A 14,083-nucleotide genomic window follows, 5' to 3' on the forward strand; every position below is an offset into this window, starting at 1 on the left:
GGTTAAAGTGTAACAGAGTAATACAACAACATACATTGATGGTAAGAAATCTCCCATCATGCTCAGAGTATAGAGCTTTGCCTCTTGTGTCCTCCATGTTTAGTCTCGCTCTCTGCTTTCCCTCTGTCTAAATAAAGAATAAAACAGCCAAAGGTGAGCTGACTGCCCACTCTGCTGCTGAAGGTTCTCACTTCAGTGTTTTTGAGAACCTGCCAAAAGCCACTTGTGGTTGTGTGCACTGACACTGCAGTAATGTTTAAGTTCATTCAAACACTTATTACATAACTCCACTGCTGCTTAAAGGTGTTGTATGCTCTCTATAACCAGTTTGTATTTGACTGGGATACGCTACAATAATTATTCTAAATCTTTTAGGTTTTTTAATATATAGTGCACCAGTATTGATGTTTGCTTGATATTTATATTTTACAGGTCATGGGATCAACTTCAGGTCCTCATGCCATCGGAGAAGGCCTTTACTTCAGTGACGGCCGACGGAAAGTCGACTATGTTCTGGTCTTTCATCAGCGAAGGCACACCTCGATACGATCTCCTGCTAGTGCCTCCGTTTCACAAGACCGGTTATCTATTGTTTCTAATGGCAACTTTCCTTCAATGGCGGCCTCAGATGTGGCACCAGGTGGAAGTGGTGGTGGTGGAGGCGGCGGCATTCCAGGAGGGGAGGGTGCGGGCGCCAGCGAGGTGTTCATGGAGCTTGGAGGAGCAGGAGATGGCGAGCCAATGGAGCCCGGTGACCATGAGATGCGTCTAATCAGGCAGGAGTTTGAGGCTAACCTACTAGAGGCTGGTTTGGAGATTGAGAGAGACAGAGAGGTGAGTGTGTGTATGGTCATGCTAAGCTTCTTTTATTCTCATTTGCACAACACTGGCTAAATTTAATGCAGCTGACAGGTAGGCTTTAACAGACACTTTCCAAAGACATGTAGTTAGTGGGATCAGGTTAAATGGTCATTCTAAATGGTGTCAGTTGGCGACCTGTCCAGGGGGTACCCCACCTCTCGTCCTATGGTAGTTGGAATAGGCCCCAGCCCCCCTGTGACTCTGATGAGGATAAGCGAAAGTGGAACTGAAAGTGGTATTTTAACAAAGTGGAAGGAAGCAATTGGGAACAACAGCAACTAAGCCACTAAGTGGTAGAACACGTAAAATCGCAGAGCTAGGTCAGCCAATGCTGAGGTGAATAGTGCGCAGAGTTCAGGTATATTTAAAAACCATTAGTTTTCATTAAGGCTTGGAAAAAACAAAAGCTTTGTTTTTTATTTTATTTTATTATTATTTATTTATTTATTTTTATCCCAAATCCTTGAGAAATAAATGGGATTATAATTTGACACACTAGACTCTGTGTTTTTGAACACAGGCTAAATTCTATAGCTTCACTGACTTCACAGGCTTTTTGAAGTTGAACCTCTACACAGGATCTGACGTAACACTATCTTGAGCTATTTAAGGTGAGTGCCTACATAGGAGCCTGGCTCAGATAGTAGAAGGAGGTGGGAGAGACTGTGTAACAACAGCAGTTGAGCTTGTCTTGAGGTTTCTGCTGATTGTACCAAAGTGTTCAACCTTCTTTAATCATCCTGCTGCTGTGGGACAAAACAACAGAAAACCTACATGAGTCATCCCAATTTAGGGCAGCTGCAAAGTGGGTTTGTCTTTAGGGGCTTTAAGTTGGTGATTATATTTTAGCCTAAACCATATTACGATATCGCCAGTTTCTGTCTACTTATGTGAAATTATGAAACTTTATTCCTCTACATAATAATAATAATGGATTGGATTTATATAGCGCTTTTCAAGGCACCCAAAGCGCTTTACAATGCCACTATTCATTCACTCTCACATTCACACACTGGTGGAGGCAAGCTACGGTTGTAGCCACAGCTGCAACCGACAAATATTTCCATAGGTACTGGTTTAGACACCCCCATGACTCAGGGGTTGGCAATCTCAGTCCACGAGGGCCGGTGTCCCTGCAGGTTTTAGATCTCACCTTGGGTCAACACACCTGAATCACATGATTAGTTCGTTACCAGGGCTCTGGAGAACTTCAGGACATGTTGAGGAGCTAATTTAGCCATTTAAATCAGCTGTGTTGGTTCGAGGACACATCTAAAACCTGCAGGGACACCGGCCCTCGTGGACTGAGATTGCCCACCCCTGCTCTATGGGCTCCTGAGGTGTGGGGAGGGTAAAAAAAAAAAAAAAAGGGTACAAGGAATTTGCCACTTGAATAAACACACATCAAAATAGAGATGCTTTACAAAATGGAAAGTCAGAATAAATGTCAGCATTGTGGGAAACGTGGACAAAATTCATCACTGAAGTTCACCAATAAAAACAAACAAAAACCTCTAGAACTTAAAGCAGTTTCACAGAAACTTCAGTAACGTTGTGGTTTTAGAGAATGGCGGCTTTCTGTGTCAGAAATGGCTTGTATCCAAGGGCAACCCACTGATGCATAACTTGGTGCAAGCTGCACCAAACCTGCAAACCTGAGTGATGGGAGAAAAAAGTCAAGCCTGAGTCATTCAGCCTTCTGCCTTCATCCGTAAATGCCTGCAGAAAGGAAACCTTTAACTGTCAGTGTTTTCTACCATTATAGATGGATCTGTGTCTACTGTGTCTACTAAAAACACAGAGATTGCTCACTGTTGAGCATGGGGTGGAATATAGCCAAATTAGCAGCTCAACAAGTTGAATTTGGTGTGTGCACATTCTACAGCGTTCCCGTACACTGGGCTATGTCTATTTACCACAAGTGATTTCATCACGTCAGATGTTTTGCGACGCACCTTTTGCCGCAAGACTTTTGCAAAGTCTTACCTTGTGACTTACCTTTGCTGCTGTTTTCTGGTTACTGGCAGTCTAAATTTAAATGTTTATTTATTGTAATTTAACATATCAGCAACTTGATGCACTGAGGCAGGTAGCCCAAATTGAGCATGGGGAAGAAGTGACTTTGAGCATGGCATGGTTGTTGGAAATTGTTGTTTGCGTTGGTGGACCTCTTGCTAAAACCCAGGTATGCATAATCTGTGAATGCACAACATGTCAAACTTTGGAAACTGATGGGCTGAAGGAGCAGAAAACTGCATTGGCTGCCACTTCTGCTGTCTAAGACCAGGAAACGGTACCTGTTATACAACCTGGTGTGATGAGTTTCAATTACTGCTGTGACATTTTGATCTGAATTTGGCACAAATAAAATGAGGCATGGATCCATCCTGGCTTGTATGAACTGTTTAGGCTAATGGTGGTGGTGTTTTGATATGGGGGTGTAGTTTCTTGGCAGACCTTAGTACCAACTGAGCATCAAAGCTCAAATGATCTCAAACTAGTTTCTTGAACATTGTACTTAAATGGCTTCCAGAGTCACAGCTCTCAATCCCGCAGAGCACCTTTAGGAAATGGTGGATCATAGATTATGGATATGCAGCGGACAAATCTGCAACAACTGTCCATCCATCCATCCATCCATTCGCTTCCGCTTATCCTTTTCAGGGTCGCGGGGGGCACTGGAGCCTATCCCAGCTGTCATAGGGCGAGAGGCGGGGTACACCCTGGACAGGTCGCCAGTCTGTCGCAGGGCCAACACACAGGGACGGACAACCATTCGCGCACACATTCACTCGCACATTCACACCTAATGGCAATTTGGATTTTCCAATTAACCTATCCCCACAAGCTGCATGTCTTTGGACGGTGGGAGGAAGCCGGAGTACCCGGAGGGAACCCACGCAAACACGGGGAGAACATGCAAACTCCACACAGAAAGACCCCGGCCTGATGTTGGAATTGAACTCAGGACCTTCATGCTGTGCGGCAACAGTGCTAACCACCGTGCCACCGTGCTGCCTTAAAACACCTTGTTGAACCATGAAAAACAAAGAAAGTTCTGATGGCAAAAGGGTGCCCAAGCTGGGTAAAAGCAGGGTGTACCTAATAAAATGTCCAGTTAGTGCAGATCCTGTTTGTTTTGAGTCAGCATCCACAGTGGCCTTGATGTTTCATCGGTGCTAAAAGCCTTTAATTCTGGTCACTTTAGCTGACACAGCTGCTGCTCTGACCTCTGCATCGATTTCCTAATTTGGCCTAAAACGGCTAATTTTGTTTTGACACGCACAAATCACTTTCGCTGTCATTGTGTGTTACTGGCGCTAGCTTGTGTGGCTCTGTCCTGCTTTTGTTGTTTGTGCGTGTGTGTGTGTGTGTGCGCGTGCATGCATGCTTATGCGTGGCACTTGGCACAACACACGGCCTATGTGCTCTGCCTGCTTGTGGTAATGATGCTCCAGGCTTACTGCCACAAAGTTGTACAAATGCAGTTTTTGTTAAACTTCCGTTTGTCAGTTAATGAGCTTCTGCTGCACTTTGGCTTCAACAAGAGGATTAAATTGTTAAATTTAAGCGATGCTTACTTGTTTCGCTCGTAAAGTAAAAAAACAAAATAGATTTTTTTTTTTTTTTTTACACAGCACAAGGCAAAAACAGCATAAAAGTCTCATGTACTCTAAAATGTTTAAGAAATAGTGTACTGTAGTGTCTAACTTACCAGTGCAGGGCTTGTCGTGTGTATGATACCCATTTTGCTGTGTGTGTGCGCGCGTGTGTGTTGGCTGGCAGCCAGTTGGCAGTGTGTGGAGTCTGCAGGCTAGTATTAATCAGATTGTTGACAGTGTGGCAATGGAGCCTAAGCCTGGATGAGATTAACTGACTGACTGATAGCTTTTTATCTCGTCTCACAGATCTAGGGCTAAAATCTGCCACCGAGAGAAACAAACATCCCAATATCCTTAATTTGAACAAAGTGGGAAGCACTCTGACAAACATAACTGCTCTCCTTCCATCATTGTATAGGCCGCAATGGGTGAGAAGCAGCCTTACAGATATAATAAGTCATGTACCAAAAATCAATTTTCCACTGTACTCTGTGTGCACATAATCGGGTGAAGCTGTTCAACATTAATCATAGTTAATCAAGTGCATACAACAGAAGTACAAACTGCACCTCTAACTTAAAATAAAGCAGGTAATTAACGGATGGCCTGCTGGCGTATGTTGGTAGTTAAATGTTTTCCAAAGGCTTTGGAAGACACTTTTATTTTTGAGAGATTAGGGTCAGTGTAAGTGTCTCACTCGACATGGGTAATGATAAATGTCAAATGTCATTTTGCTTGAAATGTTTTAGCATTTTGAAGTTGGTAACATTAGTCTTTTTTTCCCCCAGTGAGAATCTGATGCGTTTTAAAATGTTACTTTATTTACATCTAAAAGCTTTCTATCTAACATTTGAACGCATTCACAGTCTGATTAACGCATCAGGAGCAACTCACGGCTTAGTATCTTACGCAAGGGTACTTTGGCACACAGACTGGAGCAATCAGGGATTGAACCAGCAACTCTGAGATTAGTAGATGGCCTATCTACCTGAGCTACAGCTATTCTTGAGTGAGGTAGAAGGAATAGTTTTTGCTGTTCTGTTTTAAAGATATATACATTGAGCATCACCAGTAGCAAAGTATACTTTTTATATAATAAAAAAGATGATCCTTATTGTGCCCAACCTGTTTGACTTCAGATTAACTTGATGCTGGTAAAGAAGAGTGACTCAAATGTCAAACTTGTTGATTGTGTCTCAGGATTATTGCGCTGACCTTTGATCTCTTAGGGACATCCTCTTAGAGAACATGCTTAATTAAATCAGAGCGAGATTTTAATTGAAGAAGTAGAGCTGGGACTTGTCAAGATTTCAGTCCATGGGGTTTTTAGAAACATTTTAAACACTTAAATGTTATGTTAGTATTTTTAGATGAAGGCATGGGAACATTAATAATCAGAAAAAATAAGTATGTTCCACTCGTCTTCTAAAACATATTTGTGTTGCTGTGGACTCCATGCTAGGATTCATCCGGCATCTTGCCTTAGTTTTAATTAACCAAATGAATAACAGCTCTATACTTGTGCTAAACATGCAAACTGCAAACCATACAGTATTTTTATACATGAAACTATTTTTCTTCCATTCTACACCGATACAGTGACTGTGTATTTGGCAGTAAGTGCTGCCAGAAAGCAGCACTATGTAGATAAAAATGTAGCGCCGAAACTGGTGCTCTGCTAATATTTTTGTCCTGTTCTTCCCACGTAGACATTTTTGTCAGCAAAGTAATTGCAGCTTCAGTCCATCACCTGTCTGTAACTGAGTATATGCATACACAGTATCAAGTGTATGTTACCTGCATTTTGACTGCGCTCTCCATCTAATACACCAGCAATGGGTTTTTTTTTTTTTTTTGGCTTTGTTTTATAAATTAATTTTTTTGTTGTTTTCAGTGTAAAGGTCAAAAATCCAACAACACTTGTGTGTGTAGAACACCTTGCTAGTCTAGACCTGTGTGTTTCAGAAGTAGGCTAAGGTGTATGAAAACCACCTACTCTGTTCCTAGTGCAAAATGAAATTTTATTTTATTATATATATATATATATATATATATATATATATATATATATATATATATATATATATATATATATATATATTTTACTTGTTGAATTGCCATGAAAAACACACTGCACATTACGAAATCCAGTATATCCAGTCTACTGAACAGAATCTGAATCAGTCTAGCATTTTCTGAACCAAAATAACTGTTAAATCTACTCTGTTAATGTTGCAGATGGGCCACACTAATGACTGTTACAGATTAGCCTAGACTTTAACAGTTATGTTATTGTTAGCTTTAGCAGCTAACCAAAACCGTCATGATAATAGACCGCTAATGTGGCTAACACTTAACTGCTAATAGTTATATGGGTAACATGAAAGTGTATGACGGCCAGGTTAATGTTAATGAAAAGTTTTTAATACTTAACTGTTTTCAAAATGGGAGCTTTACTCACCTCTCGAAATTTCTCCGTGTTATTTAGTGTTGTCAGCATCAGCTACGGTTAATGGGAATTGAGTTGTGTGTAGGGCTGCTAAATGTCCCGTTTAAGCCGGGACATCCTGTATAATGAGCAAAATTTGTTTGTCCCTTATTCCAACTTAAATGTCCCATATATTGACCATTACTTGAAATGTCACTTTCTGACCAACAGATTTGCACTCTTATAAATATCTAATTTGACCACAGTTATATCAGACGAGTGATTGTGTCCTGGAGTCGTGACTCGTAAAAAGACGGTGCTGTTTGGTCTACGCAGCATATTAACCTGGGTAATTGAAGCCTGTATTTGAATATTTTTTCTCTTTTGCTTATTTTTCAAAGGAAATGCCCATAGGATTTCTGTCATCACTTAATTTATTTTTCTTTATTGTTTTAGATGAGGTATTGATTAAACTTAATACTAACATTTTACTGGATTTTTACTGTAAGAAAATGAACATACATATTTTCACTATACACACCTGTCTGTGCATTGTGCTTCTGGCACACCAGACTGTTGCTTACTTGATAGTTAAAAAGGTAGCAACCCTAGTTGTGTGTCAGCTGCATTGCATTTAGTTTGAATGCTATGCACCTCCTGCATTTAGTTTATTCATTCTTGATGGCTGGAATGACTTCTTGCTGGGGGCTTCATGATTGGCAAGGTACACCCTGAACAGGTGTCCAGTCCATCACAGTGCTAACACAGGTGAGTTTTTTGCTAATTGATTTTAACAACAAAGAAAAAATCTAGCTACCTACAGGTATGATCCGACCACCTAGAGATCTGTAGAAAGTTACTGATGTCATCCTAACACCTAGCTATAGATGCTGTAAAAGATAGATGTACCTTGTGGATTGGAAAATAAAAGTGCCTCAAACCTGCATCTATCTTAAGGCCACCACATAGCGATAGCTGTGCTTGTAAAAGGACTTCTGGTCCTATAGAAATCTGACTTGAGCTCTGTAAACACTTTCTTTACCTTCTGTTGGCTGCTCCCTGTAGGGGACCACAGCAGATCATTTGCCCACGTCTCACCCTCTACTATCCTCCTCTGTCACACCAACCCTCTGCATGTCCTGCTTCATGACATCCATTAACCTCCTCTGAAGTCTTACTCTTTTCCTCCTCTCTGGCAGCTCCATATTCAACATCCTTTGTTCAGTGTATCCACTATATCCCTCCTCTACACCTGTCCAACCATCTCAGCTTTGCCTCTCTAACATTTTCTCTCAAACACTCAACCTGAGTGCTCCCTTTGAAGTACTCATTCTATCTTGTCCATACTGTCACTCCTGATGAAAATGTTAACATCTTTAACTCTGCCACCTCCAGCATTGCCTCCAAATTCCAATCTTGGAATTTTGCCTATGCCCATGTTTCCCATGGTTCAGTTTGTTTTTTGTATTTTCTTTGTTTATCTCACTCAACCAGTCCCCCCTCATCTCTCTTGATTTCTCTCCACTTCCTGCTATACTTTTCTTCCCAGCCATCCCATCACCCACCTGATCACCCTCTCATAACCCACCACCCTCCTACCCAAAGACGCCCCCGGCTGCGGCCTAGTTACGCCCCCAACAGAGATAAAGAGCTAATTGGAAATCGCTCTACTAATTAACCTTCTCCAGGCTAAAAGGTATTTATATCATCTGCTTTTTGATGGAGCGATAGCAATGGGAGGAGAGGTTGAGGAGGAGGAAGAGGGAGGAAAGGATTGGGAGACAGATGATAAATGTTGATTAAGCAGGTGAAACAGAATACTGGTGAGAGGGGCTACAAAAAAATTTCAAAGGAGCAAGTCGAGATGGAGTACATCGGCAATTCATTGCTTATTTCTCAGTTTTGTGGCAGATGGTCAGTTGTAAGGTTGCAAAATTTTCAGCCATCAGTTTGCTGCTTGACAAACACAGAAAAACCAGGTCAGTGTGGAGTGAAACCTGCTGGATTGTTTTGTCCTAAATTGACTGAAGTGTCTGCTTTTTTGATGATGGCAGATGGGGAAAGGGGTGAGGGTAAACCCTTGGGGGTGCAGAGGGACCTCGGGGGAAATGTAGTCTCTGGATACGTGTAGTCTAATTTTGTAAACTTTATCTAACAATAACACAGGCAGTAGAGTTCAACGGTTCTATCAATGGTACTTATGACAAGGATTACAGTTGATTACGCCAGAAGTGTTTACATTTTTTTTTTACTTTTAGTACTATGAATATTGTCATGAATCTAAATTTTGATTTAGACAAGAAAAGAAAACTTTCCTGAAATGATTAGATGAATTGTGGGAGTATCAAAGGAGATTGAAAAGGAACTGAAATATAAATCAAGAAATGCCCACAAATATAGGCCAGGCACTGCAGATTGTATAACATGTCTCTTAGGATATTCACCTAATGTTCAGGGGTTTCTTGAAACTCTGAGGTCTATAGTATTTTCAGTGTTGCACAAATGTGGTCTACACACATCATGCAGAGTATCTGATTTAAAGAAAGGAGACAAAGAAAATCTCCTCTCCAAAAAAAGTATGATATGACTTTGTGATTTTGTTTTTGAGGAAAAGGATCTAATATCTGCTAGAAGGAAAAACTGTGTCTGGTGTCAAATATTTTTAGTTGCTGTTTCCCCCTCGACTAAAGATTTCTGGGAATTGCTAAATGCTAATATTTCAAATATTTATTTCAACATACAACTGTTATACAAAAGAGGTGAAAACCATGAGACCATGTTTCACAGGTGTGATAACACAGTTGTCCTGCAGTGGAGTAGCTCCCTTCATCTGAACATAAAACTTCTCATTAAAACAAAAACTTCTATTTTGGTCTCATTCGTCCCAATAACAGTCATTGTTTAAGCAGCCATCTGGCTCATCCATGTGATCTTTAGCAAACTGCAGATGGGCAGCAATGTCCTTTTTTGTTTTAATCCTGCCATGCACACCACACATTCAGTGATCTCCCGGTGATGGACTCATAAACCTAAAACAGTAGACCAGTTTTAGTTGCAGGCTTTTGCTTGATTAGACGTTGCTCTGGACTTTAACACCTCTTACTCGTGGAATGATCTTTGCTGATCGACCACCCGTGAGGAGAGTGGTAGTGGTCTTTGATTTCCTTGATTTTTACATTATCTGTCTGTTTGGGATGAATTATGTAACCCTTTTATAGTCTGATAAGCATAAACAACCTCTCAAGTCCTCAGGAATGTAAGCTTTTTGCCATGACACATAAACATACTGTGATGTGACAGATCAGTGTGTAACAGGACAGCAACAAGGTGAAAGCACTTCAATTTCACATTCAACTGAGTCTCCTCGTACTTTAGTGAGATAATTTACTTGTGTTTCTTTTAGTTATTTTTCTTCTATTTTGGTCATCTGTAAATGGTAAAAGTACATTTATTTTGTATGTGTGTGTGTGCCCGCACATGGATTATTTATAACAAATACATCTTATTAAAGCGAGGTGAATCTCAGGTGCCTTCGCATTCAGCTGTATGCAATGTGTGGGACTAAAGTCTGTGTGGATGTGACAGAGGGAGAGAGATGATAATGAAATAAGAGCAGTAAGACTGACAGTGAAGCAGTCAATCAGTCAGTGAAACAGTGTCTAGCGGGCAGCACAAGCTACAGTAATATATGTGAGGAGGGGAGGGTGGTGAGGGGGAGTGAAAGATCTCAGGAGAGTAGGAGTCGAGAGGAGAAAGGGAATAGTTTCAGGTTTCTGTCATTTGCCATACCACCTTTCTCTTTTCACTTCCCCCCCCTCTTGCAGAACCTAATGGGGGGGTCTAAGGAGGGTAAGGTTACCTGGCTGTCATCCCCCACTGGCTCCGCTTTCATTTCATTTACTCTCTCACTCACACTAAAAACCAGGTCCATCAGGCCTGCTGCAAACAATTTTTTTTAAATTTACTTTTGGAACAAATTTCTTGGAAATGTGTTGCTTCACTTATACTTTCTATTTATATTCAGCCACAGGAATCCAGAAGAAGTTTTGTCATCGCGCTCGTATTCAGGAATTCAATCATGTATCTCTTGGTGCTATTTGAAGCAACCAATTATCAAATTTTGCTAATGCATATTAATATTAATATACTAATTACCGTGTGGGCACTGGAACATGATTCATTAGCAGCTAGATGAGTCAGAATTTCATCTTACATACAATTAATATGTTACATTTGAAGTTGGAGGTAAAATCACAAAAAACAAACCTCCAATGTGTTAGGAACATTCTGCACCAAACTGCAAACGGCTCCAGGCTTTGCTGTAGGAGCACAGGACACATCTATCTTTAATAGATATCAGAGGAATGCTGCTGGCTAAACAGGCTAGCCAAAGCTTTTCCGTAGGTCAGAATGATGGCAAGGATTGGTTGCATCTGGCTTGGATTTCAAAGAAAACTCCGTGTTGAATGCAAAATGTTGAGTTGGCCCTTGCAGATGTCAACTGTAAGGCCTGAAGGGAAAAAGCACTGAGAAGCGAAAATATCAAGTGAGGAGCAGAATGTATTTAGGTCTCTCCTGCTAAAACAAAGTCTGCTGTATTGGATTGCAAAGCAGTATTGGCAGATGGTCTGGTAAGCCATTTTTAAACAGCAGGTACTGTCAGCCAAGCAGTCTGCTGATACATTTCCCCGAGCATAAAAAGTTGAGGGCAATAAAGCATTATTGGTAGAAAACAAGCTCAGTCATGGTAAGTGCTTGTAAACACTGAATCATGGCTAATCAAAACTGTGTTTGGATCTGATTAGCATGTTTAATTTCCCAAATTGCTTACATAAACACAACTGAATGTTTTTGTTTTTTTCAGTTAAAGAGCCATGGCCCCAGCTTTACCAGAGTCCACGCACCATGGCCAGTATTATGTCGAGAGGCCGAGTTTCTCAAGATTAGAGTCCCCACCAAGACGGTAAGATCAGAGTACCTCACTGCAGCAGTTTCTTGTTGGGTTAGCAAACAGCTGAAGTTGATATTGTGTCTCTGTAGTTATTTTTTTTTTCTATATAATGGCTATTACAATAAACTTAAGGGTTGTAACATTTTAAGAAATTAAGTCTAAGACTTTGGTATGCCAGTTTTTTTAAAATTCAGTTAAAAGTACAGAGACAGTCATACCCATAATTATATTTACACGTGGGGTTATTACTGCAGTACCACTCAGTGTTAGGTCTTTAATTCTCAGACAGTGTTAAGTTCTTTGGATGTGTGTATCTTACAGGTAGTAACATGGTTAACTCTGTATGTTTTGGTTACCCCAGAGTTATGAAATCAAAGAGGAAACTGGTTTCGGCTCCAGTATGAGCACAGTGTGGAGAACGCTGACCAAGCCTTTCCAGCCTAAAGTACCACATCAAGATCATGGACGCACCAAATTTCTTTCACACTGCTTCTCCAGGGACAAGCTACACTTGTGAGATAAATATGAACACAGATTTATTTTCTATAGAGCCTTATTTTATGGTTTCAGTATAAAATAAGACTAAGTAATGATAAGAAAACCAACTGTCTGGTACTAGGGCTGGTCCTTAGTTGGATCTGACTATGGATGCTATAGTCACAACCTTCTATTAACCTAAACAACAAATGATGTCAAATCATTTATTGTCGAAAAGTCACTACACTTGTTTTTTTGTTTTGTTTTTTTAAACCACAAACTTGTAACACACAGCCACCTGTTTGGTGTTGTTGCAGGTGCATTTTGTGTTTAAAGTTGAAAAGACTATGTTTTGCAAAAACCTTAGCAGCCCTGCCATAGTGTACCATAGTGTTCATTGGTTGTGTTTCCTTCAGGTACAACATCACATCTAAAGACACTTTCTTTGACAATTCTACAAGGGGCAGAATAGTAAGTCTCTATGTTTACATCACTACCTCCTGTATCATATTTTTTTCAAGATTAGTCAATTTTTCCAGTCTAACAAGCTGAAATGTTCCACAGGTTTATGAGATCCTGAGACGGACGGTGTGTGCACGAACCTGTCAAACCATAGGTGAGGGTACAAAGCATTTCATTAGAAGTTTGCTGTGCCTCTGCTTTATCAGTGTTTAAATGTGTATTCCAATAGACTCCAATAGCAGATCTCAAGTGGTTTGCTGAAGGCATCAGTGTCTAATAGAAGTCACTAAGTTATTCACTCATTTTTTTTAAGTGTCATGTTGCTAGTCTAAAATAGTTTTCAGTATAATTGATCTCATTCACCTGTGCTGGAAAGCAGCAACACTCCTCCAATCATATCCTTCCCAGCCTCCTGAAATTTGGTCCGCCATTGGTTACTCCCAGAACTAACTCATTTTAGATTATTTCTACACCAGTGCTTCTTAACAGAGACACACTGGTATGTCTTGAGGAAAGTTTATGTGAATTTATCATTTGCTAGCATAGTGTCAAGCATTATTTATTTATTTATTTATTTATTTATTTATTTATTTATTTATTTTTAAGTGCAAAAGGATCTGGTGTTCCAGATGACATAAACACTCTCTTCTGCAGATATAAAAACAGGTGTTGCTGGAAATTTTGCTTTGCTCTTTAGTGTGCCATAAAAACCTCTAAACCACTGGTCTACACCAGAGCCTATGACAATAAAACCCTGCTTCAAAATATGTTTGCATTCAATATGGATGTGTAGGTTCTCAGTCATCCAGATCATGGTAATCTCAATCTCATGGTAATCGAATCGAGGCACTCGGAAGAAACGTGACTGGACTTTCTATAGGCTTCTACTGCTGCAGATATGTGGATGACACCTGGGTCAAAATCAAAACCCAAGAAGTAGAAGCCTACACTGTTCACCTCAATTCAGTGGATAGAAACAGAAACATAAAGTTCACCAGGGAAGACAAGAAGGATAATAGTTTGCCATTTCTGGACTGTGCTGTGCACATTGAAGAGAATGGAAACCTCAACATTGGAAGTTTACCAGAAGCCCACACACAGACCAGTACCCACTCTTTGACTCCACCGCCACCCTCTGGAACACAACATTGGAGTAATCAGAACCCTAGAACACCGGGCTGAAAACATTCCCTGTAAGCCAGAAAGGAAAGAAAAGGAACGCACACATGTAAAGAAAGCTCTTTAAACAGGTGGTTATCCCAATTCATCGAATCTGTAAAGATGCACAGGATAAAGGTCAGA

At 40.4% G+C, this 14,083-nt stretch overlaps 1 protein-coding gene across 7 annotated transcripts in view; it reads left to right on the forward strand.

Moving 5' to 3' along the window:
• ano2b (anoctamin 2b) overlaps positions 1-14,083 on the forward strand; it is a 72,034-nt gene that overhangs the window by 15,583 nt on the left and 42,368 nt on the right. For all 7 annotated transcript variants that reach the window (XM_026146593.1, XM_026146595.1, XM_026146594.1 and 4 more), the window contains 5 exons: positions 433-834; positions 11,756-11,854; positions 12,204-12,355; positions 12,736-12,790; positions 12,884-12,935. In XM_026146593.1, coding sequence (XP_026002378.1) covers positions 433-834; positions 11,756-11,854; positions 12,204-12,355; positions 12,736-12,790; positions 12,884-12,935 — 760 coding nt within the window. The remainder of the gene's footprint in view (positions 1-432; positions 835-11,755; positions 11,855-12,203; positions 12,356-12,735; positions 12,791-12,883; positions 12,936-14,083) is intronic.

The sequence above is a fragment of the Astatotilapia calliptera genome, chromosome 17 (assembly GCF_900246225.1).
Source record: "Astatotilapia calliptera chromosome 17, fAstCal1.2, whole genome shotgun sequence".
Lineage (NCBI taxonomy): Eukaryota > Metazoa > Chordata > Actinopteri > Cichliformes > Cichlidae > Astatotilapia > Astatotilapia calliptera.